General features: G+C 45.6%; 1 protein-coding gene across 1 annotated transcript in view; it reads left to right on the plus strand.

The window, feature by feature from the left end:
• The window catches only part of EVC (EvC ciliary complex subunit 1), an 86,053-nt gene that overhangs the window by 38,793 nt on the left and 20,448 nt on the right, over positions 1-26,812 (plus strand). The window contains exons 11-15 of the mRNA XM_066573294.1: positions 2,010-2,108; positions 5,747-5,959; positions 14,763-14,872; positions 23,567-23,777; positions 26,070-26,276. Coding sequence (XP_066429391.1) covers positions 2,010-2,108; positions 5,747-5,959; positions 14,763-14,872; positions 23,567-23,777; positions 26,070-26,276 — 840 coding nt within the window. The remainder of the gene's footprint in view (positions 1-2,009; positions 2,109-5,746; positions 5,960-14,762; positions 14,873-23,566; positions 23,778-26,069; positions 26,277-26,812) is intronic.

A 26,812-nucleotide genomic window follows, 5' to 3' on the forward strand; every position in this document is an offset into this window, starting at 1 on the left:
GGTTGTTCAGCATGATGCTGAAGACTACGGTATGTTTCCTGGCATTCTCTCTGCAGACTCTTGCTATCCCAATGGCAACTGAGATGTCTCTTGCATGGAACACCACAAGGGTAGTGGGAACATGCATACTATGTTTGTAGATTGATAGGAAGAGTCTGGTCCCTGAATGACATGTCACTGAGGATGTGCTGCACATTTTGGTACTGGAAGTATGAGCCATAATTACATCATGTACAATTGCACAATTGATTGCAGCACAAATCACAGAGAAGGAACACTAACTGGGCTCTAATGTTGAATCTCTCTAGAGGAGCCATCCTGAAAAGATAGATGTCAGGGCAACATGAAAGTCATCCCTGCAAAGAAAAGGCTATTGCATCTTCTAAAGGTCCACTCAGTTCTCTATAACATAACCTTGAATAACATTTTAGTTTAAAGGGGTTTTACTACAATCAAAGTTTAGCACTTATCCATAGGATAGGTAATAGAATCTGATTGATGGAGACTCATCGCTAAGACCCCCACCGATCCCAAAAACAGAAGTCCTGTCTTCTCTACTCCTCCTCCCTGTGGGCTTACTGCACCTTCCGCAGTGAGGAAGAGAATGAATGGAGCGGCTGCTAAGCATGCACTGTGCTGCTCCATTCATTTTCAATGGGACTGCCGACGATGGTCGAGTGCTTGTACTTGACTCTTTCCGTCAGTCTCATTGAAATGACTGAAGCGTCACCATGCGTAGACAAGTTCCACTCCATTCAATCTCCACATCACTGTGGTTCAGTGCAAACACCCACTCATCAGACTTTTAAAGTTGATTATAGTACAACCCCTTTAACTAGATTAACTTTTCAAACTCTACATGTTCTTTAGTCTATCCTGTACATAGTTGTTTGAATTTTGTTAAGGGCTCCAATGTCTGATTATACAAAACCCATGCACTCTTTTGCCATCTAGTAAAAATGCACATACATTTTTGTTTAACCTGGAAGCCTATGGGTGACAGTTTGCCGATGGATGGCATCCATCTGAAGCATCCTTCACAAGCACACGTTTTTAACGTGGGGATCATCTTGTGCTATGACGGATCAAGTAAAAAGTCAAGAAAGGACACATCTGTAGCTGCTTTCAGAATTCTGCCAGTTGTCAAAATACTAACGACCACCTGTCCGTCTGTAAGTGAGTTATATGCTCCGTCCCTGATCACATGACGGTGACTTCATCACAGTTCTTTCATCCCGAGTGCTGTAATGCCTATGATCCCTATTGTATGGGATGAAGAATGTATGTAGCAGAGCTGTAAGTGATGTATATTTAGCAGAGCTGTGTATGTGTGATGCGCTTGTAGCAGAGCTGTGTGTGTGATGGGCATGTAGCAGAGCTATGTGGCGCATTGCAGCACCAGAAACACTGGTTCTATAATTTCCTAATAATTACTATTCAAAATACTAACGACCACTTGTCCATGAGTGACTGAGTGAGTTACATGCTCTGTCCCTGATTACATGACTGTGACGTCATCACAGGTCCTTCACTGAGTGAGTGAGTTACCTGCTCCGCCCCTTATCATGTGATGGGGACTACATCAAAGGTCCTTCAATATTTTGACCAACTCCAACCGTCATCACAGGTCCTTCAGTGAGTTACATGTGATGAGGTTATTCACTATACTATATTATAAGTGGCGCATTGCGCCACCAGAAACACTGGTACTATAAATAATACTAATAACTAGTCCTTGGAAATAAACAACTGGTTATCTCCAGCCTGCTGTTCGACAAGTGATGGGTTTATCGTTCGAGTTCTGTCATCTGACCTCCCACAATGTATTGTGCTCTAGTTGATGATGATAACAGAATTTTGTATTTATGGTACCTATAGATAGAACATCACATAACCTGGAATCAGTTGTAAAAAATTGTAGTAAAGTGAATCTTTACAAAGTCCCTCGACACTTTATATAGATTTTAACCGTCTCATGGTGTTTTCATTTTAAACTGTTGCTTCTCAAGGAGTACCACAAACTTCTAGAAGATGAGAGAGAACTTCAGGGCGCCCTGGAGGATGAAGAGGACTGTAAAGCTATTGACGCTGTTGCTGAACTCTGCAAGGTAATCTTTTATTTTCCAGTGGATGAAAAAATAGCGAGAAATCTACAATCCAGAGCTGGTCCTAACCTCCGTGTTCCTGTCTTTACTTGCTCGGACCCAGTTCTTCTACTCAAAGTTTGTGACCACTCCAGATTCAGAAACGTAACTTGATGTTCTTGGACCCCATTTCAAACTCCGTAACAGAGCCCCCATATATGTAAGTTCTCATACTGGTGTCCCCTTATGTGAAGAAGAGAACTTTTGGACCCTTCTCGGGCACCAGGTCTCAGATGCGACTGCCATCTCTGCATGTCCTATAGCTATGCCCTTAACCAGATTATCACAAGCCCATCAAGCTTAGCAAAAAGTGCAGCTGAAAAAAATTTAATCTGAAAGACTCCCTAGTTAACGAATACACATGGGAACTCTGCTTTTCATTGAGGCTTACCTTATAAAAGGGATGTTCATCTTTACCACCAATATTGTTCTTATTACTCCAATGCAACCAAAGTAAAAATTGAAGTAGTTGTGTTCAGCTCATATGTAAACCTATGTGTCTCCATGGTAACCAACGACAAACAAACCCTGGTTGCGTGATCCTGCAGTCATTGTCTTCTGTTTCTTTCTGGCCCACACACAAAGTTTATTCGCACAGCCACAAAATAAAATCTGATATTTTGTCCTCCATTGGAAAGGTAATTTTTAGTTCTGCAACTGTAGTGACCACCATTTGGGCATCTTCCATAGTCTTTTATGGGGGTGTTTTCTGGGCAATACGCAGAAAGATAGAACAAGCCCTACTTTTTTTGCTCTCAAGCAGGACACGTTGATGAGAATTAACCCATTGACAGCACTGGGTTCTTTTCTCTGTGCGCAAATACAGGGGCTCAGTCACACAAGCAATTTTTTTTTTTTTTTTTCCCTACACACGATGTGCGATTTGTTGTTTTTGTTTATTTTTTTAAAACGCACCGATACATACGTAAAAAAAATCGCTTGTGTGACTGAGCCCTAAGGATATGTTAATCAGTGGTAAATCCATACCATTTAGATACAGATTTGGCCACCACAGATTTTACCCCCTCATTTGAAAAAGGGAAATCCACAGTAAAAAATCCACAGCATAAATTGACTGCGTATTTCAAATTTTCAGCGCAGGTCAATTCAGGGTTTATTAAAAAGAAGGATTTTTTTGTCCGATTTACGGACCAAAAATCAGTTTGAAATCAGATGGAAATTATTTTAATTGCCAATATTCACACTTATGATTCTTTAATCGCGCGAATGTCCCGAGGGGAAAAAAATGCTGCATGTCCTTTTCTTGCTGTGATTCTTGGACAAAAATCACTTATGGCTGCGTTAAAAAAAAATCAGCATGAGGCGAGTGCCATCTGATTTTAGAGCAGGTAACCATGGAAAGCATAGATGGAAAAAAGCGAAGCAAGGTACAAATTTTTTGTATACACACATGAAAAATGCATGCAACAAAAAAAAAATTGCGCTGAAAAATCGTAAGCAAATCATTTTGCAAAATTGCACTGAATTATATGGTTTAGGGCTTATTTACACGAGTGTATATCGACCGCACCCTAAGGCCTCCCTCACACAGTTGTTTGCAGAAACGCAGCATTTTTCAACGCTGCGTTTACTGCGATTTTAACAGCGTTGTCACGCATTCATTGAATGGCTGTGATTGGTGCATCGAGTGCCAGCTGGATCAGCCAATCACAGTCAGCGCTGGATGCACCAATCACAGCCAGCTCTGATTGGTGGAGCCAGCTGACACTCAGCTTGCTCAGCCAATCAGAGCAATCTCTTGCCGGAGGTGGGGATTTTAACTAGCAATAGATGCTTTGTCAGCCATAACAAGTGACCGACAGCCTGCAGGGAGCTCCAGAGAACAGCGGTGGGGACCCAACAGTGGCAGCTATGTGAGTGTATTGTTTGTTTTTTGTTTTTTTTTTAGGTAGTGCAGCTAGCGCTTGCGTTTAGCGCTGCCAAAGACATGGGGTACTAAGTTGTGCCACGTTTTCTGCAGCGCTGAAACTGCTGCCCATTCATTTCAATGGGCAACGCACGATTGAAAACGGATAAAGATAGAACATGCATTGCTGTCAAAGCACAGCGTTTGAAGACTCTGTGTGGAATGAATGGGAGCCTTGTACAGCGTTCAGCGCAGTGCTGAAAAGGCAGCGCTAAAGGCTGTACAAAAACGTCTGTGTGAGGGAGGCCTAAGGACAGTTTAAGACGAGCGTAAGAGCAAGAAGCTCGCTCCTGTGGAATGTATTTGCAAAGTAAGGGCTTAAACGCATGGGCGTGTTGTAGTCCTGCTATGCGGCCGTAAAAATCACAACTGCATAAGGGGGCAAAAAAACTATTGCATTTAGTGGTTTCATTTTTGTTAGCGGTATTCTTGCCTGTTAATACTACGACGAAAAAAAAATAGGGCAGGACCTATCTTCCTGCTTTTTTTTTTTCTTTCAAACTCCTGCTCTATGGCGTGGGATTTGAAAAGCCAGAGAAAGAAAGAAGAAAAAAAAAAGACATTCATGCGCAACTACGCTTTGTGGAGAGCATAGTTGCACATACTGCCGTGTGAAACCGCCCTGAAGGAGTGTTTTGGGCATGCGTACCTGTGCATATTTATGCAGGCACCGCTACTTCACATGGCTTCACATTCAAAAGGCTATTCAGTCAAATCAGGTTGCAGGGTATGTGCAGTGAGTTCTGCATACCCGCACGTACATCTGTGTGCACCCTATAGACTCCCATAGGGACATTTGGTGCACAAATGCGCAGCACAATTTTTTTTTGTGTGTGTGTGAAATGCATGTGCGAAAAGGAAAAAGGGAGTGAACCCATTGAAAACAATGGGTTCTATTCTCTGCAGATTGTGCGTACAAATGCACATGCAAATGTGTTTGTGCGAGTTAAGGCTCATTTAGACACAACGATTCAGTTTTCGTTAAGCCGTCACTAATCGCTGATCTTTCAGCATGCTGAAAGATCAGCAATCAGTCATCAGGAGTTCACAGCGGGATACAGCTGGTGCTAATGTTTCAGCTGTATCCTGCTCCCTGATGACAGGTGGGGTATGAAGAACACAGCTGTCCAGCTGTGTTCTTCACACCCCGCTCAGAGCGCTAGGCTGTATAACACCCGGGCGCTCCGTGCAGAAAACGGCTTGATACAGAAAACAAGCAGGGTGACCCCGTTTGTCTTCTGCATCCTCCGCTCAGAGCGTGCGGCTGTATAACACGTGCACACAATTTTGCCACAAATTACAGTATTTTTTGTTGCACAACTTGAACCAATGGAACACATGGTTTCAACAGCTTACACCTATACAAGCCACACGGGCAAAAAGCACATCACATCAGTCCTCCTTCGTGTAATGAGCCGCGCTAATTTTTTTGCAGATCTGCTTGCAAATCCATTGCAGAAATCTGATTGTGGCCTGAATTTCTGCCACAAATGCAATGCATCTAAAATTTTCCCTTTGCTATTTTTCTCCCACCACACCCTTAGAATTCCATATGTAAGATCTGGAGGGGCTGTATGTGACCCCCTCTATGTTGTATCTGGCTGTTGGATGCCTACTTGTGGTTGGATAGAGACGTAGCGATCCCACTAATGCTTGCACACCTCCTATCTTCTAGGAGCTCTACACAGGGGCCTCGCAGACGTTTGAAAGGCTGGTGAAGAAGCTTTTTCTTCAGACACTTCCCGAAATCAGTAATCTGACATTGGGAGAGTGCGAACGTATGAAGCACGAGCTGAGACATAATCTATCCATAGAACTTGAAAAGGCGGAAAATGAAAGGAAGACAAAAATCAAACTCTTCCAGGAGATGTTGGTGCAAGAAAAACAGGTGAATAAAAGTAACAATGCAAACAAAGGCAACAATTGTATACATTGTGCAAGGGAAGGAGCTAATATTTCTGCAAGTGTCTAGCGCCATCTACTGTTATTGGTGCTACAGGTCGTCCGTAATACTAGATGGTGCTGTTTGTGTGTCCAGAGAGGGGGGATTTGTAACAAATGTGTGGTCGAATAAAAGGTTTGGATGAAATGTCCAAAGATGAGACCCACGATGATTGCTGTATTCCACCCGCTTTGTATATACTGTAGTTTATCAGTCATTGCATTGAAAGAAAATACAGGGTCGCTTCATAGTTTTAAGTGAACTTTTGATAAGTTTGGTTTGGCCAACATTTCATCAAAACGTTTGGTTTGAATTACTTCAAAACGAACAGGAACTTCACAGATACCCCTATAATTGGTGTATGTTGCTGCTGGTGGTGTGGCTCAGTGGTTAGCACGGTTGTCTTGCAGTGCTGGAGGTCCTAGGTACAAATCTGACCAAGGACAATATCTGCATGGAGTTTGCGTGGGTTTAATCTTCATAATGCTAACAGTCCCCTTTATTTATATAGTGCATACATTTATTAAGGAAGAAGAAGTAAGTAATTAGCACTGTTGCCTTACAATGCTGGGGTCCTAGGTTCAAGTCTGACAAAAGACAACATCTGCATGGCGTTTGTATGTTATCCCTGTGTTTGTGTGGGTTTCCTTTCACACTCCAAAAACATACTAATTGCTAAATCTAGATTGTGAGCCTCAATGGGGACAGAAAATATCATATAATGTAAGAAAACCCTTGTTGTCTAATGAATACCTTGTCCTGTTAGGGCACATGGACATTACTGAATGAGGTCCTGCACTCAGGACACCCTTCTATGAGCCAGAACAGAGAACGACTCTATACAAGTGGCTCCTGTTCTGGAGGACGACAAGAATGGCCAGTCACCTGAGCAGCGTGGCACCTTGTAATAATGCAAATACTTGGTTGGTAAAATCAAAGTATAGTAGTCATTAGGTTTAAGGCTGGGGTGTAGATAATGGAGTGGGGTGCCGTAGTTCATATACCACATTCTGGGGCAAGAGGATCCAGGTTTTACTCCCCCACTGCCACATCCCATGTAGGAGAAAAGCAGTGTGCTTCCTCATATGGTTCCCCCTTATTTGTATGCTAATGATGCAATAAGATTTATACAGATGTAACATTAAAGGGGTTTTACAGGCATTTACTATTGATGACCTATCCTAAGGATAGGCCATCAATAGTTGATTTCCAGGGGTTCCACCACTTGGGATCCCCACCGATCAACTGATCCTCCAGTAACTGTCAGTGCAGATGTCCACATCGGTGGTCAGAACCAGAAGTGTTATAGAAAACTTTGTTCCCACTGAAGTCAATCGGAGTGCTGCCTTCTATTATACTTCTGGCTCTGACTGTAACAAGGAGCCGGAAGTGTGATGGAAAGCATATCTCCCATTGATTTTAATGAGAGCGAAGCAGGGGTTTGGCTCAGCTGCACTGACAGTGGCTGAAGGATTAGCTGATTGGTAAGGATCCTGAGCGTTGGACCCCTGCCAATCAAGACCTATACCCAGGATATGAGTGAAACAGGTTATCAAGGGAGGTGGTGAGTTCTCCTTCAATGGAGGTCTTCAAACAAAGGCTGGACAGACATCTGTCTGGGATGATTTAGTGAATCCTGCATTGAGCAGGGGGTTGGACCCGATGACCTTGGAGGTCCCTTCCAAGTCTACCAGTCTATGATTCTATGATAGATCATCAATTGTAAATGCCCAGTAAACCCCTTTAACTTGACACTTACCATGTTCAATGCATAGTTACAGCAAACTTTAGCATGACTTATAGTAATGGCATTTGGCATGCTGCGCACCGGTGCATTTAACTTATTAGGTGTCAAGTTAATGTTTGCTATATCTGTACCTCCATGGCAAAGAAAGTTGGTGTTTATGTAAGCTTAGCCCCCATTTCCAAGGGCTTCTACTTTTGATTGGGGTCTGGAAAATCTATATTTTGTCTTCATGAACAATAGGGCACAATTTAATTAACAGTTAATTGTGCCCTTTTTTTTATAATTGATCCCATCAACAGGTTTCTGTAATAACAGGCAAAGATTTATGGTAACAAATCTACCCTAGATCTCTTGAGATCTGCTGCAGGATAAACTGGGAATTATTTCTGCCACAAATAAATTGACATTTCTTTTGTTAATTTGTTCATTCATTTAAATTCTTCAGGGGTGGTTTGTTTTCCCTTTTCTGTCTCTGCTAAGAAGCGGATGACATTAATTCTCAGGTAGCGTCGAGCGTCACTGAGATGACAGGTGTTACTAAGCAGAGAGATCCAGACGTCTCCTGGCACCTTGCTATGTCTAATTAATGTGATTGTCGAGAGAGACGTAATTAATCCTGTCACTTAGTCTACACAGTATTAGCAGTGACTTGACCTATGACTAAATACAAATGTTAATGTTAAGTATGAGTCTTATTGCTGGAAGAATAACACTTACTGTATGTTACAACATGATGTATATTGCAAGGCACCGCTTCTGAATAACCGAGTCAAACTGAGGTTCCGGCTTGTCTTGTGCAAGATCACATTTAATTCCTATTTATTCCTATCTTATATGGTGGCTACACAGTGCTAAAATATGCCATCATTTTTTAGTCGATGGTAGTACATCTTCTGACACCACCACTGGTCCAAAGAATACTCTTGAACACATGTCAAACTCAAGGCTCACGGAAAGCACCCAGGCCTGCCACGTCATTTTATGTGACCCTCAAGGTCCAGATGCAGAAGAACTTCTAACTATGTCCTGCCATGTGGTATGCTAGAGACTATAAATATGAGTGTCTGTGAGCAAGGTGGGGTCTTCTGTTCTTCTGGGTTCCTCAGAGAGAGTGTCAGCCACATGGGGGTACCTTCAACCCTCATGTGGTGAAGAATGGAAGAGGAAGAAAGGTTTCCTGAAGTTTTCAATGCCAGGAGCCATTAGAGAGTAAGGAGAAAGAAAGAGAGTGCGTGAGCAGTGAAGAAATTCAAGACCACCATGCAGAGGTACTTTAAAAAGTGACTGTCTGTGGAGCGTTAGCCGCTTCCTCTTCCAGGAGCAGTACCATACAGATAACGAGGACTGTAGGATCCGGAGTTCCTCCCTGACCCTGAGTTCTTCTGTCTTGCCTGCATTGGTGTGTTCTTAAGCTGTAAAGTGTTGAAGTTTGACAAGTAAAGATTTGCCAGGCCCTGACGGTTCCCAGGGACTGAGGTACTTAACCACTAAATCGTGTGTGGCCTCTCTTTATTATTGTCGAGGTTCATTCTGGTGAGTAAAGGAATGGTTGCGTCACGTGAAAATCTAAAGTTCTTCAGCGTGTACATTGGCCACTGCTCTCCTAGGGATATTCGGAAGAGGCCCAGCGATACTCTGGCCGAGGCTGCGTGTGTCCCTCTGGGGAGGAGTCTGGTAAGTGCCACAGTGACAAGTGACAGCTTTACCCTCCCAGCTCCTCAGCATATGCCCCATGTCCTAGGTTACCATTCAGGACCTTGCACACTGTGATTTTGTTTGTGGCCTGCCACAGGGTACTAGAATCGTGGTCACCGTCTTGGTCCTACATTTTAGCATCGGATGCATGTGGACTGGTGCTGTGGCTGTTGCTATAGCCCCCAGAATCTGTGGTGTGCACTCCCCTGTCTGCTTTTCCTGCTGAGCCTTTCCTGCAGCACAGTGCTGCTTGCCGGGGTTTAGACGGTAAGATGGCTTGTACATCCCAGCCAGTTCTCACTGCCATCCTGCTGTGGATAGTCTGTTCTAGTTGGCCTGTCGATATCCTGCGAGCCAGCTGCACAGATCATAAAGGACATTGTGTTATACTGCTTCCGATCCCAGTGAGTCAAATCTCTACCCTAAGGAGTTTTGGGAATCTTTCACCAGCTTCTTCTAACTCCTATAATTTTTCAAGTGTCTGTGTTGGGGGGACTCGTGCCCCAATTTTTATGGATTAGTCTTGTTTGATCATCTGCTCTCCACCCCCCTTTCCGTTTCTAAATATTTGCTTACAAATACAGTCATAGGCCTCATTCACATGGGCGATGCGGTTTTACGCCGGTGAGGAATAGCCGCAATCGAGTGCCAAGCTTAATTAGCATTTTCTCGTCCATTCACACGGGTGTATCATGTGAAAAATACACTGCAGTGCGAAATTCCGTCGATCGGCAGAAATTCTCGGAATGCCTTCTAATAGCCTCAGTAGCTTAAATAGCGGCAACTGCCTTCTTTTCCAAGCGCCGGCTGCAGGTAAACTCCCTCCCTTTTTTCAATTTCCATAGGAGTCTATGGGAGCTTCCAGCGTCTTTCGTCAAAAGATAGGTCAAGACCTATGTTTTTGATGCAGCGTGAAAAGTCAGTGACTGAAAATGGTCATCGATTTCACATTTTGAGAGTGTAATTTTTGTCATGGGCCCGAAAATCACTCATGTGAAGGAATGAATGCATTGAAATACAATGCTTCACTTGGACGTTTTTTTGGCCGAAGAGCGCCATAAAAATGCTTGTGTGACTAAGGTCTTACAATTCTAAAGAGCAGTTTAAAGTCAACCATAAGGCTGATGTGGCCCTTGGTGAAAATGAGTTTGACACCCCTGCTGTAGACGCTTGTGCCTATTGATATTTTTGATGCATGCACCGAGAACATAGACCGTGAATAATGCAACCGTGTAAGAGCTTAAAAGTGAGCGGTGGACTAGTAGTCTTAGGGAATGAAACACAATTCTCATTATGATCCCTGACTCTCGTTATGTGCTCCCTGCATAGATCCTTGTAATCTGGATGATTCACTGACATTGGTTATGATAACATCTCCCACTGCTATGACCTGCATCTTAATCATTACATGAAGAGAAAGCAATTACCTAGGCAATACAAGGGTTAACTGTCAGCGATGAAAATGTTCTGCATAATCTGTCACGTCGCAAATAGACTCTTGCAGTCGTGTCTCATGTTGTATTGCATAAAGATGTATTGTGTTCAGGAGATGAATGATGCATAAGGATGCCGTGTGACTGGCCAGGCTTATGTTATAGCGCTGCAGATTGACTGCAAAAAAGCTTTTCTTTTTCCCGGAATTCCTCCATATAACCTGTTACTGATCATGCATGGAATTTAGTAGTTTCATAGTATAAAAATACCCACTTTATGGTAAAATCGTCCCCACTGTCACGGCACTGATAGCTCTGTGACTTTCTGGTTGCTAGTGCTGGTTTAAAGGGGTTGTCTCGCGAAAGCAAGTGGGGTTATACACTTCTGTATGGCCATATTAATGCACTTTGTAATATACATCGTGCATTAAATATGAGCCATACAGAAGTTATTCACTTACCTGCTCCGTTGCTGGCGTCCCCGTCTCCATGGCTCCGTCTAATTTCGCTGGCTTCTTGCTTTTTTAGACGTGCTTGCGCTGTGCGGTCTTCTGCCTGGTGAATGGGGCCGCTCGTGCCGGAGAGCTGCTCACCGCATCGTCATTGTAGCTCCGCCCCGTCACGTGTGCCGATTCCAGCCAATCAGGAGGCTGGAATCGGCAATGGAATGCAAGGAAGGAGAAGAAAATTCACAGTGCACCATGGGAGAAGACCCGCGGTCCACCGTGGGAGAAGACCAGCGGCGCCATCTTTAAAAGAAGAATAGAAGAAGCTGCAGAACGCTGATGCAGGTAAGTGCAATGTGCTTTTTAAAAACTAACCTATGCTTTCTTTTTAACAGGGCAGAATGCGGGGGTAAGTGAAAAAAATTTTTTTTCGCTTTCGCCGCGAGACAACCCCTTTTAAGTTTGAAGAAGTTTAATATTCCGCACTGTGTGGTTTGGCATTCCATGGTGGTGTCACTTCTACAGTTCAGATGGGGTCCCATGTTTTCTCCCACAGTGGGGTCGCCATTTTTGAGGCAGGTGCTCTGCTTGAGTATTCGGTCCGGATTGGGGTTTCAGGTGATACCTTGTTGCAATTATCATAATTCCAGGTATCCATCCATTCCAGTCACCTATGTTTGATTATAGATATCCCAGTTATCAATCCTATAGTTAGTCCCTGGACTTAGTTCTGAAATTAATAGTCTTCAGTTGCATCAACTAGTCTAATCATGCGTGACACCCAACAGGGAAATAGTACACCACTTGTAATTATCCCCCTTTGTCCCCCGCAGTAATAGTGCCCCCACACAGTAACAACTTTCCCTTTGTGCAATTTTCCTTTTGTCCCTCTCTCTCTCACACACGCAATAATAGTGCCCACCCTGTGCTTATAAATATATATAAAAAACCTTAAAAGTGTTGTACATGGATCACCTATATCTATCCACAGGATAGAAAATAAATTGCTGATTGGTAGGGTCTCACCGCTTAGGCCTCCGACATTCTTGAAGAAGTGTTCTGTGTACCCCTTCCCAATGAACAGAGCTCTGGCTGAGCATGTGCAGTCAGGGCTCCATTCATTTCAATGGGGCTGATTTAAATACCCCAGCGTTTGCGGGATAGGGGATAACTTGTGATCCTAGTACAACCCCCAACACTGGTCTAAACTGCTGATCTGCCCCATTCATATGTTGAGTGAAGCCGCTTATGCCATACAAAGTGCTCTGGGACTCCCTAGAGTAAGTGTCAGGACAAGAAGCCGACAGCTCTCTTCTTTCCAAAGTATTCAACTATACATTTAATGTGGGGGTGCCCGGGATTCAGAGGCACTGGGGCATGAGCCACAGAAGCCTGGTGCTAGCAACGCCCCAGCGTCTGAAACAGTCTTATAGAAAAATTAGGTTTACTATATATCCTTTCCATTTTTGGCTGTCGGATGAGTGAGGACATTTGGCTTTACTAAAGGCTGTGGTGTTCCTGATCTCCCACAGCAGACAGCGGCGTGGAGGAGGGCTCCTGCTGTAGCCAGGTGCCTTTTAACCCCTTGAGTGGCAGGTTTCCTATCACCCTGTCGTGCCCACCAGGGCAGGTTTTTTAAAATGGTCTAATCATTGAATTTCAACTAGTTTTGCAGTTGCGTCTCAAGAGCCATAACTTTTTCATTTTTCCATTGACATGGCCATATAAGTGCTTGTTTTTTGCGGGACAAGTTGTGATTTTTTAAACAGGGGGGAGGAAAAAAAGAAATGGGGAAAAAAGAAAAAAAGGGGCCATGTCATTAAGGGGTTAAATAATGTATTAACTTCCTTCTCTGGGTCATTACGACGCATGGATACCACATGTGTGATTGTATTTTTGATTTTTTACAAAGTAAAGGGAGACAAGTGTTTTTTTTATTTTTTTAATAATTTTTTTACTTTTTTTTTTATTTTTTTTTATTTTATTTTTTATTTTTTTTGTCCCTATAGGGGACTTCCACAGGGACCCATCAGGACCCCTGATCACATTCCGGGGGTCCGATGGTGACAGCCCTTTACATGCTGCAGTGACAGCCCTTTACATGCTGCAGTCACATAGACTGCAGCATGTAAGGGGTTAACACAGCAGAGATCGGAGGTTTTCTCTGATCTCTGCTGTTAGAGCTAGTACCTAGCTGTCCTCTGACAGCTAACAACTAGCTCTCCCTGCCACAGAGACCATCGGCTTGCTTCTGACAAGCCGATGGTCTCTATGGCAACCTGTAAACAAAGCAGGAGATATTGCCGGCATATCGGCATGTCGGCAATATCTTCTGCTGGTTTTTCAGAGCCCTTGCACTGCTCTGTATGGGTCTGTGCAGGCAGAGCACACTGTCACAGCTTGTGGCATTGTGCTCTGCAGCTCCCATAGTGATACATAGCCCGGAAATCTTCCGGGCAGTATCGCTATGAGCAGTGGAGCTCGGCCCCGGAAATTTTCCGGGCGTGCCACTCAAGGGGTTAAAGAAACCGATCTGGAGCTTGTGAGAAGAAAGAGAAGGAATGGCCCATCTCCTGGGACACAGAATCAATCTTTACATACTGTGTTTATCATGATGTTGACATATATATGAGACAGGATAAAACCGGAAAATGACTTTTTGTGTGTACTTTCACAATGTGATGTTCTTTTAAGGCAACACTTCGGACCTGGACAAACAAAGATGGCCGCACCAACTTTTGTGACTACCTGATGGACGCTGTATTAGTATACATTAGTCTAAGACACCACACCCGCTTTGATTAACCAGTGCTATCTACACGATCAATGCTGGAGAGTCAGAGCAGCATGTAGTGTCTTAGACCACCAATGCATACTAATATACAGTGTACACCGGGTAATCAGAGAAGTAGTGCGGCCATCTTTGTTTCTCCAGGACCAGAGGGTTGCTTTAAATTCTGCTCAGTCCTATTAACTCTCAGGCAGCATGACTTCAATTCAACTAGAAACTTCACTATAATTGTGTTTCTGCAAAGAATGCCGTCCTTAATAGAATTGTCAGCTATACAAGTGGTCCCTCCACACACAGTATTAATAGAATTCAGGATGACCATTGTATGGTGAAGCCATAAGTCTATGGAAAACTGGTAATTGGTTCCAAGCCCTAAAAATTGCAACCAAAAGTAATACAAAGTAAGGTGAAGAAAGGGTCATGCTAATAATGATGGCATTCATCAGTATACATGGCTGCAGAAAAGGATATCCTATGACTCAAACTGTATGAGATATATTTAAGGCAAAGTGATTGCAGGATTACCTATTTCTTTGCTGGTTCGAGCATCAAATGGTGTTTTTTCTTTTCTTTTAAAGTTTATTTTACTATTACAAGCCACAAACTATAATGTTCCTTTTAATTCTTTTTTATTCAGCTGTGGCCAAAGGAACAAGTTCGATCATCGGCATTAGACAAATATATGTGTGAGACGCAGCAAGAGATCGTTCAAGGGGTCCTAAACCGACTAAATGGTCTCAGCGAGGAGTAAGTGAGCAAAAGTCTGATGTTGGCATTATACACTTATTGACAAAAGATAATGCACCCAGATAGAAATGTTGGATTGCTGCAAAACTCATCATGCAGTTATGTCTCAGGCAGATATGGAAATGATAAGCCCTTTCCAATCCAATTTGTATCCTGGTTTTCCTAGGGGGCTTACTCTTTTTCTGCCGTTATACAACAGCTTTATCTGCTGGCTAAAGCCAGGACTGCATGAGGTGACACGTTGGATAGGCTTCGACAGCAGAGAGGCTAGAAATATACAGTAAGAGAACCCCGATGGATGTCTTCCAACATCGGAGCTGTACAGCCTTAAATCATAATGTCTTCAGAGATCAGACAGTGGATTAGAAAGGGTTAAAGTTGTGGTCTGATTAGACATTGGAGGCTACTTTTATGTAGTGTACCTTTTGTTGAGAGAACGTGGAATGCTAGACATGCCTCTATAATGCAGTCAAAGACATTTTTTGCCAGAAGAGATGATCATTTGATCCATTGACAAGCACAAGCAGATCCCACAATTTTATTGACCACTAGAGATGAGCAAACGTACTCGTCCGAGCTTGATACTCGTTCGAGTATTAGCGTGTTCGAGATGCTTGTTACTCGTGACGAGTACCACGCGATGTTCGGGTTACTTTCACTTTCATCTCTGAGACGTTAGCGCGCTTTTCCGGCCAATAGAAAGACAGGGAAGGCATTACAACTTCCCCCTGCGACGTTCAAGCCCTATACCACCCCCCTGCAGTGAGTGGCTGGGGAGATCAGGTGTCACCCGAGTATATAAATCGGCCCCTCCCGCGGCTCGCCACAGATGCGTTCTGACATAGCTCAGGGAAAGTGCTGCTGCTGGTGCTGCTGCTATAGGGAGAGTGTTAGGAGTGATTTTAGGCTTCAAGAACCCCAATGGTCCTTCTTAGGGCCACATCTGACTGTGTGCAGTACTGTTGAGGCTGCTTTTTGCAGTGTTGCACAATTTTTTTTTTTTGTATATCGGCCGTGCAGAGCATTGCGTCCTCAGTCTGCAGTCATTGTACAGAGTATAGGGCCAGTACTGGTGAGGCAGGGAAAGAGATATTCAGGCTATATACGCAGTGGGCTTTTTCCAAAATATTGATCGCCGTCATCCCGCCAGAGGGAAACAGTATACATAATATTATACGCTGCCTACAGTATCTATCTGCTGGGGGTTGTAGTCCTAATTAATACGCAGCTAAGCGTTACAGCAGGCTTGCGCAAAATTGTTTCCTGGATCTGCTGTCTCTGTTACATCAGCGCCGTCATCCCGCCAGAGGGAAACAGTATACATAATATTATACGCTGCCTACAGTATCTGTCTGCTGTATCAGCTCAGCATTTAAAAAAAATAGAAGCAAAATACTTAAGGCCTACTACTGGCCTTTGGCCACTTGACTGCTTCTGCGCTGTGAATTCCACTAGCTCAGTCATACGCACCTACGTCTCACTACAGGCGTGCGCAAAATTGTTTCCTGGCTCTGCTGTGCGTTCCGTAAGGGAAGTCAGCCTCCAACCACAGGCCAATAAGCGGCACATTTAATTACAGCGTTCTGTTTCTGCACTACTGGTAATACAGCATGCTGAGGGGTAGGGGAAGGCCTAGAGGACGTGGACGCGGATGAGGACGCAGAGGCCCAAGTCAGGGTGTGGGCACAGGCCGAGCTCCTGATCCAGGTGTATCGCAGCCGACTGCTGCGGGATTAGGAGAGAGACACGTTTCTGGCATCCCCACATTCATCTCACAATTAATGGGTCCACGCGGTAGACCTTTTATTAAAAAATGAGCAGTGTGAGCAGGTCCTGTCGTGGATGGCAGAAAGTGCATCCAGCAATCTATCGACCACCCAGAGTTCTGCGCCGTCCACTGCTGCAACTCTGAATCCTCTGGCTGCTGCTCCTCCTTCCTCCCAGCCTCCTCACTCCATTACAATGACACATTCTGAGGAGCAGGCAGACTCCCAGGAACTGTTCCCGGGCCCCTGCCCAGAAAGGCCAGCAATGGTTCCTCTCCCACCGGAGGAGTTTGTCGTGACCGATGCCCAACCTTTGGAAAGTTCCCGGGGTCCGGGGGATGAGGCTGGGGACTTCCGGCAACTGCCTCAAGAGCTTTCAGTGGGTGAGGAGGACGATGACGATGAGACACAGTTGTCTATCACTCAGGTAGTAGTAATTGGAGTAAGTCCGAGGGAGGAGCGCACAGAGGATTCGGAGGAAGAGCAGCAGGACGATGAGGTGACTGACCCCACCTGGTTTGCTACGCCTACTGAGGACAGGTCTTCAGAGGGGGAGGCAAGTGCAGCAGCAGGGCAGGTTGGAAGAGGCAGTGCGGTGGCCAGGGGTAGAGGCAGGGCCAGACCGAATAATCCACCAACTGTTTCCCAAAGCGCACCCTCGCGCCATGCCACCCTGCAGAGGCCAAGGTGCTCTAAGGTCTGGCAGTTTTTCACTGAGAGTGCAGACGACCAACGAACAGTGGTGTGCAACCTTTGTCGCGCCAAGATCAGCCGGGGAGCCACCACCACCAGCCTCACCACCACCAGCATGCGCAGACATATGACATATGACAAGCACCCCACAAGGTGGGACGAAGGCCGTTCGCCGCCTCCGGTTTGCACCGCTGCCTCTCCCCCTGTGCCCCAACCTGCCACTGAGACCCAACCCCCCTCTCAGGACACAGGCACTACCGTCTCCTGGCCTGCACCCACACCCTCACCTCCGCTGTGCTCGGCCCCATCCACCAATGTCTCTCAGCGCACCGTCCAGCCGTCGCTCGTGCAAGTGTTGGAGCGCAAGCGCAAGTACGCCGCCACGCACCCGCACGCTCAAGCGTTAAACGTGCACATAGCCAAATTGATCAGCCTGGAGATGCTGCCGTATAGGGTTGTGGAAACGGAGGCTTTCAAAGGTATGATGGCGGCGGCGGCCCCGCGCTACTCAGTCCCCAGTCGCCACTACTTTTCCCGATGTGCCGTCCCAGCCCTGCACGACCACGTCTCCCGCAACATTGTACGCGCCCTCACCAACGCGGTTACTGCCAAGGTCCACTTAACAACGGACACGTGGACAAGCACAGGCGGGCAGGGCCACTATATCTCCCTAATGGCACATTGGGTGAATTTTGTGGAGGCTGGGACAGAGTCAGAGCCTGGGACCGCTCACGTCCTACCCACCCCCAGAATTGCGGGCCCCAGCTTGGTGGTGGTATCTGCGGCGGTGTATGCTTCCTCCACTAAACCACCCTCCTCCTCCTACGCAACCTCTACCTCGCAATCAAGATGTGTCAGCAGCAGTACGTCACCAGCAGTCAGTGTCGCGCGGCGTGGCAGCACAGCGGTGAGCAAGCTTCAGCAGGCCGTGCTGAAACTACTCAGCTTAAGAGAGAAAAGGCCCACGGCCCACGAACTGCTGCAGGGTCTGACAGAGCAGACCGACCGCAGGCTTTCGCCTCTGAGCCTCCAACCGGGCATGGTCGTGTGCGACAACGGCCGTAACCTGGTGGCGGCTCTGCAGCTCGGCAGCCTCACGCACGTGCCATGCCAGCCCATGTCTTTAATTTGGTGGTTCAGCGCTTTCTACCCACACTTGTCAGACCTGCTCGGAAAGGTGCGCCGGGTCAGCGCACATTTCCGCAAGTCCAAGACGGACGCTGCCACCCTGCGGACCCTGCAACATCGGTTTAATCTGCCAGTGCACCGACTGCTGTGCGATGTGCCCACACGGTGGAACTCTACGCTCCACATGTTGGCCAGACTCTATGAGCAGCATAGAGCTATAGTGGAATACCAACTCCAACATGGGCGGCGTAGTGGGAGTCAGACTCCTCAATTCTTTACAGAAGAGTGGGCCTGGTTGGCAGCCATCTGCCAGGTCCTTGGAAACTTTGAGGAGTCTACCCAGATGGTGAGCGGGGATGCTGCAATCATTAGTGTCACCATTCCTCTGCTATGCCTCTTGAGAAGTTCCCTGCAAAGCATAAAGGCAGATGCTTTGCGCTCGGAAACGGAGGCACGGGAAGACAGTATGTCGCTGGATAGTCAGAGCACCCTCATGTCTATATCTCAGCGCGTTGAGGAGGAGGAGGAGGAGGAGCATGAGGAGGATGAGGAGGAGGGGGAAGAGACAGCTTGGCCCACTGCTGAGGATACCCATGCTGCTTGCCTGTCATCCTTTCAGCGTGTATGGCCTGAGGAGAAGGAGGAGGATCCTAAAAGTGATCTTCGTAGTGAGGACAGCCATGTGTTGCGTACAGGTACCCCGGCACACATGGCTGACTTCATGTTAGGATGCCTTTCTCGTGACCCTCGCGTTACACACATTCTGGCCACTACGGATTACTGGGTGTACACCCTGCTCGACCAACGGTATAAGGAGAACCTTTCCACTCTCATTCCTGAAGAGGAAAGGGGTTCATGAGTGATGCTATACCACAGGACCCTGGCGGACAAACTGATGGTAACATTCCCATCCGACAGCGCTAGTGGCAGAAGGCGCAGTTCCGAGGGCCAGGTAGCAGGGGAGGCGCGGAGATCAGGCAGCATGTACAGCGCAGGCAGGGGAACACTCTCCAAGGCCTTTGCCAGCTTTATGGCTCCCCAGCAAGACTGTGTCACCGCTCCCCAGTCAAGGCTGAGTCGGCGGGAGCACTGTAAAAGGATGGTGAGGGAGTACGTAGCCGATCGCACGACCGTCCTCGGTGACGCCTCTGCCCTCTACAACTACTGGGTGTCGAAGCTGGACACGTGGCCTGAACTCGCGCTGTATGCCCTGGAGGTGCTTGCTTGTCCTGCGGCTAGCGTCTTGTCAGAGAGGGTGTTTAGTGCGGCTGGGGGAATCATCACGGATAAGCGTACCCGCCTGTCAACCAACAGTGCCGACAGGCTTACACTCATCAAGATGAACAAAGCCTGGATTTCCCCAGACTTCTCTTCTCCACCAGTAGACAGCAGCGATACCTAAACAATACGTAGGCTGCACCCGTAGATGGAAGCATCGTTCTCTATCACCATCAAAAAATGGGGACCTTTTAGCTTCATCAATCTGTGTATTCTATTCATCCTCCTCCTCCTGCTACTCCTCCTGAAACCTGACGTAATCACGCCGAACGGGCAATTTTTCTTAGGCCCACAAGGCTCAGTCATATAATTTTTGTAAACCATTTTTATACGTTTCAATGCTCATTAAAGCGTTGAAACTTGCACCTGAACCAATTTTTATTTTAACTGGGCTGCCTCCAGGCCTAGTTACAAATTAAGCCACATTAACCAAAGCGATTAATGGGTTCCACCTGCCCTCTTGGTTGGGCTTGGGCAATTTTTCTGAGGTACATTAGTACTGTTGGTACACCAATTTTTTTGGCCCCTCGCCTACAGTGTAATCCAATTAATTTTTTGCCCACCTGCATTAAAGCTGACGTTACATCAGCTGTGCTGGGCGCTGCAATGGGATATATTTATGTACCGCCGGTGGCTTCCTGGCACCCACCCATGCTGTCGGTCCACACGGAGTTGTAACTGCATGTGTCCACTTCTAAAGAACCCCAGTCTGACTGGGGCATGCAGTGTGGGCCGAAGCCCACCTGCATTAAGCCTGACATTAGCTTTGCTGTCCAGGGCACTGCAATGGGATATATTTATGTACCGCCGGTGGGTTCCAGGGAGCCACCCATGCTGTTCGTCCACACGGACTTCACAATAGGGAGTTGTACCTGCCTGTGTCTACTTATAAAAAAACCCCAGTCTGACTGGGGCATGCAGTGTGGGCCGAAGCCCACCTGCATTTAATCTGACGTTAGCTCTGCTGTCCAGGGCACTGCAATGGGATACATTTATGTACAGCCGGTGGGTTCCAGGGAGCCACCCATGCTGTGTGTGCACACGGAATTCCCATTGCGGAGTTGTACCTGCCTGTGACTATTTATAAAAAACCGCGGTCTGACTGGGGCATGTAGACACCTTGACAGAATGAATAGTGTGTGGCACATAGGTTCCCCATTGCTATGCCCACGTGTGCAGCTCCTGATGGCGGTGGCACAGGATTATATTTCTCACTGCTTCTGTACAGCATTGTGGGCTATCGTCCTGCCCCTTTTAAAGAGGGTCGCTGCCTAGCCGTGCCAACCCTCTGCAGTGTGTGCCTGCGGTTCCTGCTCATGGCAGACGCACTTATAAATAGACATGAGGGTGGCGTGGCATGAGGGCAGCTGAAGGCTGTGCAGGGACACTTTGGTGTGCGCTGTGGACACTGGGTCGTGCGGGGGGGGGGGGTGTTGGGCAGCATGTAAACCAGGAGAAGTGGCAGCGGAGTGTCATGCAGGCAGTGATTGTGCTTTGTTGGAGGTAGTGTGGTGCTTAGCTAAGGTATGCATTGCTAATGAGGGCTTTTCAGAAGTAAAAATTGTTGGGAGGGGGGGGGCACTCTTGCCGCTATTGTGGCTTAATAGTGGGACCTGTGAACTTGAGATGCAGCCCAACATGTAGCCCCTCGCCTGCCCTATCCGTTGCTGTGTCGTTCCCATCACTTTCTTGAATTGCCCAGATTTTCACAAATGGAAACCTTCGCGAGCATCGGCGATATACAAAAATGCTCGGGTTGCCCATTGACTTCAATGGGGTTCGTTATTCGAAACGAACCCTCGAGCATCGCGAAAATTTCGTCCCGAGTAACGAGCACCCGAGGATTTTGGTGCTCGCTCATCTCTATTGACCACTCTTCTGGGAATGAGAGAACCCTGTCTCTGCCCGGACCACTCCCAGGTGCTTAACAGAAGGAAATTTGGTGTCACCTCAACACCATCACCTTCATGTGCAGTGGTGTCATGAACAAGTCACTCCTAGCAGAGATTGATGGACACTAACAGCTCAGTGATATGTACCAGAAATATGGCCATGTGTTTTCTCTTCATGCCTGCTGGAAGCCCTGCCATGAAAGTAGGATAATAATCATCCACACATAGCTGCCTCCGCCAAGTTAGCACACTCCCTTGGCTTTTCTGGTCTGCAGATTTATCACCGATCAAGCTTTCATGGAAATGGCTGGGTCGCCAACTTTGGCAGTCTACCAGTGTGCAGGATCTAGAGGCCCAGTTGTAACATATGTGGGCAAATGTGCTGCAGAACAACCCAAGGAACTTGTATGCATCGATGCCAAACTGCATCTCATCATGTTTCCAAGCTAGAGGCAGTACAATAGGGTACTACAGCCTCCTTGCCCACCCGTATCACATCTTGTATCCAAGCTAAAGGCGGTACAGCAGGGTACTAGAGCCTTCATGTCCGCCTGTATCACATCTTGCATTCAAGCTAGAGGTGATTAAACAGGGTACTAGAGCCTCCATGCCAGCCTGTATCACATTTTGCATCCAAGCTAGAGGCGGTACAACAGGGTACTAGAACCTCCATGCCACCCATATAACATCTTGTATCCAAGCTAGAAGCGGGACAACAGGGTACTAAAGCCTCCATGCCTGCCTGTATCATATATTATATCCAAGCTAGAGGTGGTACAACAGGGTACTAGAGCCTCCATGCCCGCCTGTATCACATCTTGTATCCAAGCTAGAGGTGGTACAACAGGGTACTAGAGCCTCCATGCCTGCCCGTATCACATCTTGTATCCAAGCTAGAGGTGGTACAACAGGGTACTAGAGCCTCCATGCCCGCCCGTATTACATCTTGTATTCAAGCTAGAGGCAACCCAACAGGGTGCTATGTCCTCCATTCTCACCCGTATCACATCTTGTATCCAAGCTAGAAGCGACCCAACAGGGTACTAGAGCCTCCATGTCTGTCCGTATCACATCTTGTATCCAAGCTAGAAGCAGTACAACAGAGTACCAGACCCTCCATGCCTGCCTGTATCTAGAGGTGGTATAAGAGGGTACTAGAGCCTCCATGTCCACCCGTATCACATCTTGTATCCAATCTAGAGGTAGTATAACAGGGTACTAGAGCCTTTCAAAGTGGTCAGTTTTCTGCAATAAATGATCCTTTTGCCCTGATATTGTAATAGCTTACTTATATCAATGTTACAATCACACAGAGAAAGTTTATTCTGATTCCAACAACTCTTTCTGGGTGCATCTTTTTTAAAATCTTGAGTATCATTTTTCTTGCAAGTGTTTTAAAATGCTTATAAGGCTGACGACCGTTTACTGCCAACTATAATTGTTTTATGTTCCTACACAAACCTTGATATCACCCTCATAATATATATATAACTACATATTTTATTAGGGGTCATGACTTCTTGTACAGGGTCTGAGTGCCCCATTCCGATTCACATATAATCCATATTCAGTCTCCGTAGTTTTTCTTTTTGGAGTTTTCTTATTTTCAAAGATTCATATGGAATGTGATATAAAAATTGTGATCTAATCCCTAGAGTGACCTATTATGGAAGCATTGTGTAGAGCCATTCCCCAAAACCAAATATCTGTAGTGCAGAAAATGCTCTATTGCATTGAAAAGATAGACAAACCATAGAAATTAGCCAAAAGTCCCAACTCAGCCCAACGCCATTGAAGTTCAGGTGACCTTTATTTCATGCTTTTGCGTACATCTAGCATACGTTTGTACATTGCGTACTTCTTTGTATACATCTAAAAAAAAAAATGATATCCTCGGGGTAAAAGCTTGAGCTATTCTCCTATTTATGTTCTTTCAGTTCCAATAAATTTGCTCTTCAAAAGCACAAGTTCTTGCTGAGATCCGTCCTGCGCACACTCGCTCTGCGAAACATCGCCATGGCAACCCTGACCCAAATGAGAATGTCGAGGAAGATTGTCATTGTCCAGGAGTTAAAAGAGCAGCATGCCCTGGAGAAATGCAAATGGCATTTACAGGATGAGGAGCAGTGGCAGACTCAGAAAGAGATGGTAATTGCAGATGTTACTGTTCAGTGCCGGGTTCTGTATCGTCTCCTATATCCAGATAGCAGCAATGTCCAGAATATAGAAGAGCGCCGCAGTGATAGTCGGAACAGGTGCAGTGGCCACAGTAGTGGTGCTTGCCACCCAGGGCTTGTGGTGGGATACATTCTACGTCCTGCACTTCCCCAATCTTCATCATTTGCAACATCAATCATATACATAAAACACACAATAATGCTCATTGTATTCTTCACTACTTCTTCACATTGTGGCAGCTGTAGGAGATACGACATCTAGGAGGGAATGAAGTCTCTACATTTTCTGCTATAGTACTGTTGTGCATGAATCTAATGCTACTCTAGTAGAGCTTACTGCACACCGCCATCATCATTTTACAGACACAAACCCTGATAAAATAGAAATGGATTTGACATTTAGAAGGGTTTCCTGGTTTCTTATAAAGTTTGCACACATATTGTGTCATTTGGAAATTAGAAAAAGATCCAGGGATCATTCTGACTGCCATTATGGAGTCGAGAAGGAATTTTTTCCCCCAGATGGGCTAAATTGGCTTCCGCATCATTTGTGGGGTTTTTTTGCCTTCCTCTGGATCAACAGAAACAGGCTGAAGTAGATCGACATTGTCGTCTTTCAGCCCAGCATACTATGTTATTATGTAAAAACACATTACGATGATAGAAAACTTGCTATTCGTAAGTGGTAGTGTTGAGCAAGCCGAAAAAGTTTTGGTCGAACTTTGCTAAAAGTTTGGTATGGCACAAAGCCAAACCTCAGGTTTTCTTATTTCTTCTTTTGTTCTAACCAATTTTAGGGGTAATGGTGAAGTTTGGGTTTGGTTCAAACTAATTCGGACCAAACCAAACTTTTTGCCCAAATTTAGCAAATCAGATGAAAGTTTAAAAAGTTCACTCATCACTAGTAAATGGAATAACTTTTTTATTTCCCATGACATTTGAACATTTGCGCATATACCATAATAACTCCATAGACTACCATGGAATCCTATAGTAAAACACAAATGTCAAAGTAAGTGTTGCAATGCACTATCCATTTGTGATTTAGGGCTGCACTCGAGGGCCCATAGTGAGAAGGGGCCCACAGTACCTAAGCATTAAATGGATTGTCTGGGACTTTTACTATTCTTGGGATTCCCACTAATCATCTGATTACTGGGCCTGCTGTCAGTAAGACAGCACTGGAAACCAATAGCGCTGTCCATATTGTAGCAGCCCACTGTTGTATTACAGGCACAGCTCTCATTGGATTAAGGCTGTATTTACATGGGTGAGGCCAATATAAATCCAAGAAACTTGGACCTATATCTCCCTTGTAAACCTGTTATTTTCAGGCTTCTGTGTTAAAAACCTGCAATTCGCACCATAGTACAATGCAATTTACAAGCAGATTTTTCACACGCATGTTTTTCCAATAGCTGAAATGGGAAAAACGCATGGCATTGGCATGCATCTCGAATGACATTTGTGATGCAATTTATTTTCACGCACCCTTAGGAAATAATGGATGATTCTCACAGTGGAATCTCCAAGCAAATTAGACATGCTTCAACTTTTCGGTCTTGCACCACCAGTGCAAGCACAAATCGCTCATGTAAATTAACCCGTAATAGGGATTATTCACATGCGTGTTCTGTGTGTCTCACAACACACAGAATTTCCGCGTGAAACTTGCGCAAGTAAATACAGCCTCAATGGGAGCTGTGCCTGTAGTACCAACCCAGGCCATTGCAATATTGACAGAGCTATCTGCATCCAGCACTATCCCCATTGACAGCAGGCCCAAATATTAGCTAATCGTCAAGAATCCCAAGGGACGGACCACCACTAATCAGCTTTTTTATGCCCTAACCTGAGTATAAGTCATCATTAGTAAAAGCCCCTTTAAACTTTAACACAATGCCTTTGGAAAATTTTCAATTAAAGGGGTTGTACCAAATATTTGCTGTCCAGAAGTTCTGTCTAGTATTGCAACTGAACTCCATTGAAGTGAATGAGACTGAGCTGCAATACCAGACACCACCCATGAACAGGTACGGCACTGTTTTTGGAAGAAACCTTTAAACAATGGTTGTATGAACAACGCTTATAAGGTTTTAAAAATGATTGGTCTATTGGCATTTCTGCAAATAGATGGGCAACTTATCCAACCAGCCCATGAGGAGTCTGTAATTATGTGTACAGCTAGATAGAGGAAGGTATATATTTATGGTAGCAATGCTCCGCAGTATATATGGTGTGTTCTTGTAATTTGTTTTAATAGGAAGCTCACATCTTAGAAGAGGAAAACAAGCTGGAAGAAGAGACCTGGCGCGCACGCAGTGATTCTCAGCAGCAGCTGCTATTAGATTTGACAGATGCAAATAATGGCATCCGGCAGCACATGGAGCGAACAATTGGACAAATGCTTATACACCATGCACAGCAGGAAGCGGCAAAGTCCATGATGGAGGATAATGGCGAGTTTAAGGTATCGGAGATGTACCGATGCTCTTCTGTCAACAAGAAATTAACCATCTCCATGGCAGACTCTCTCCAGAGATCATTTTACTGGTTATCCTATACTTAGAGATTGCATTGTTGCAATGTACTGTCACATTGTGAAGTGTCAGGTGTTGCAAAAGTAAATAAAATAATCAGTGCCTCTTCAAAAAACCGCCTTATATACAGGGGTAGACAAAAATATGGAAACACCATCTGAAATGCAAGGGAATTTTAATCATTAGCATTGAGCTGCCCTTTTGACTCCTGCTTGGCTGAGAGCTTTCCTGCAAAGTTTGTGTTTACTTCACCTCTTGCCCTGCTCTGGGTGGTTTTGGGAGCAGCTGGTAAGAGCAGCTGAGTGGCTAAAAACCCCTGACTAATGGAACCTTGTTGCTCAGTGAATATATCTGAGCTGTAATATTTGACACCACCCAGGGACAACAGTGCGTTATTTCTGGAGGATTGCAGCCATGTTTTTCTAATCTTAGGCAATCCCTTTTATATTCTGTCAAATTGTACCAC

Source organism: Eleutherodactylus coqui, chromosome 7 (genome assembly GCF_035609145.1).
Source record: "Eleutherodactylus coqui strain aEleCoq1 chromosome 7, aEleCoq1.hap1, whole genome shotgun sequence".
Lineage (NCBI taxonomy): Eukaryota > Metazoa > Chordata > Amphibia > Anura > Eleutherodactylidae > Eleutherodactylus > Eleutherodactylus coqui.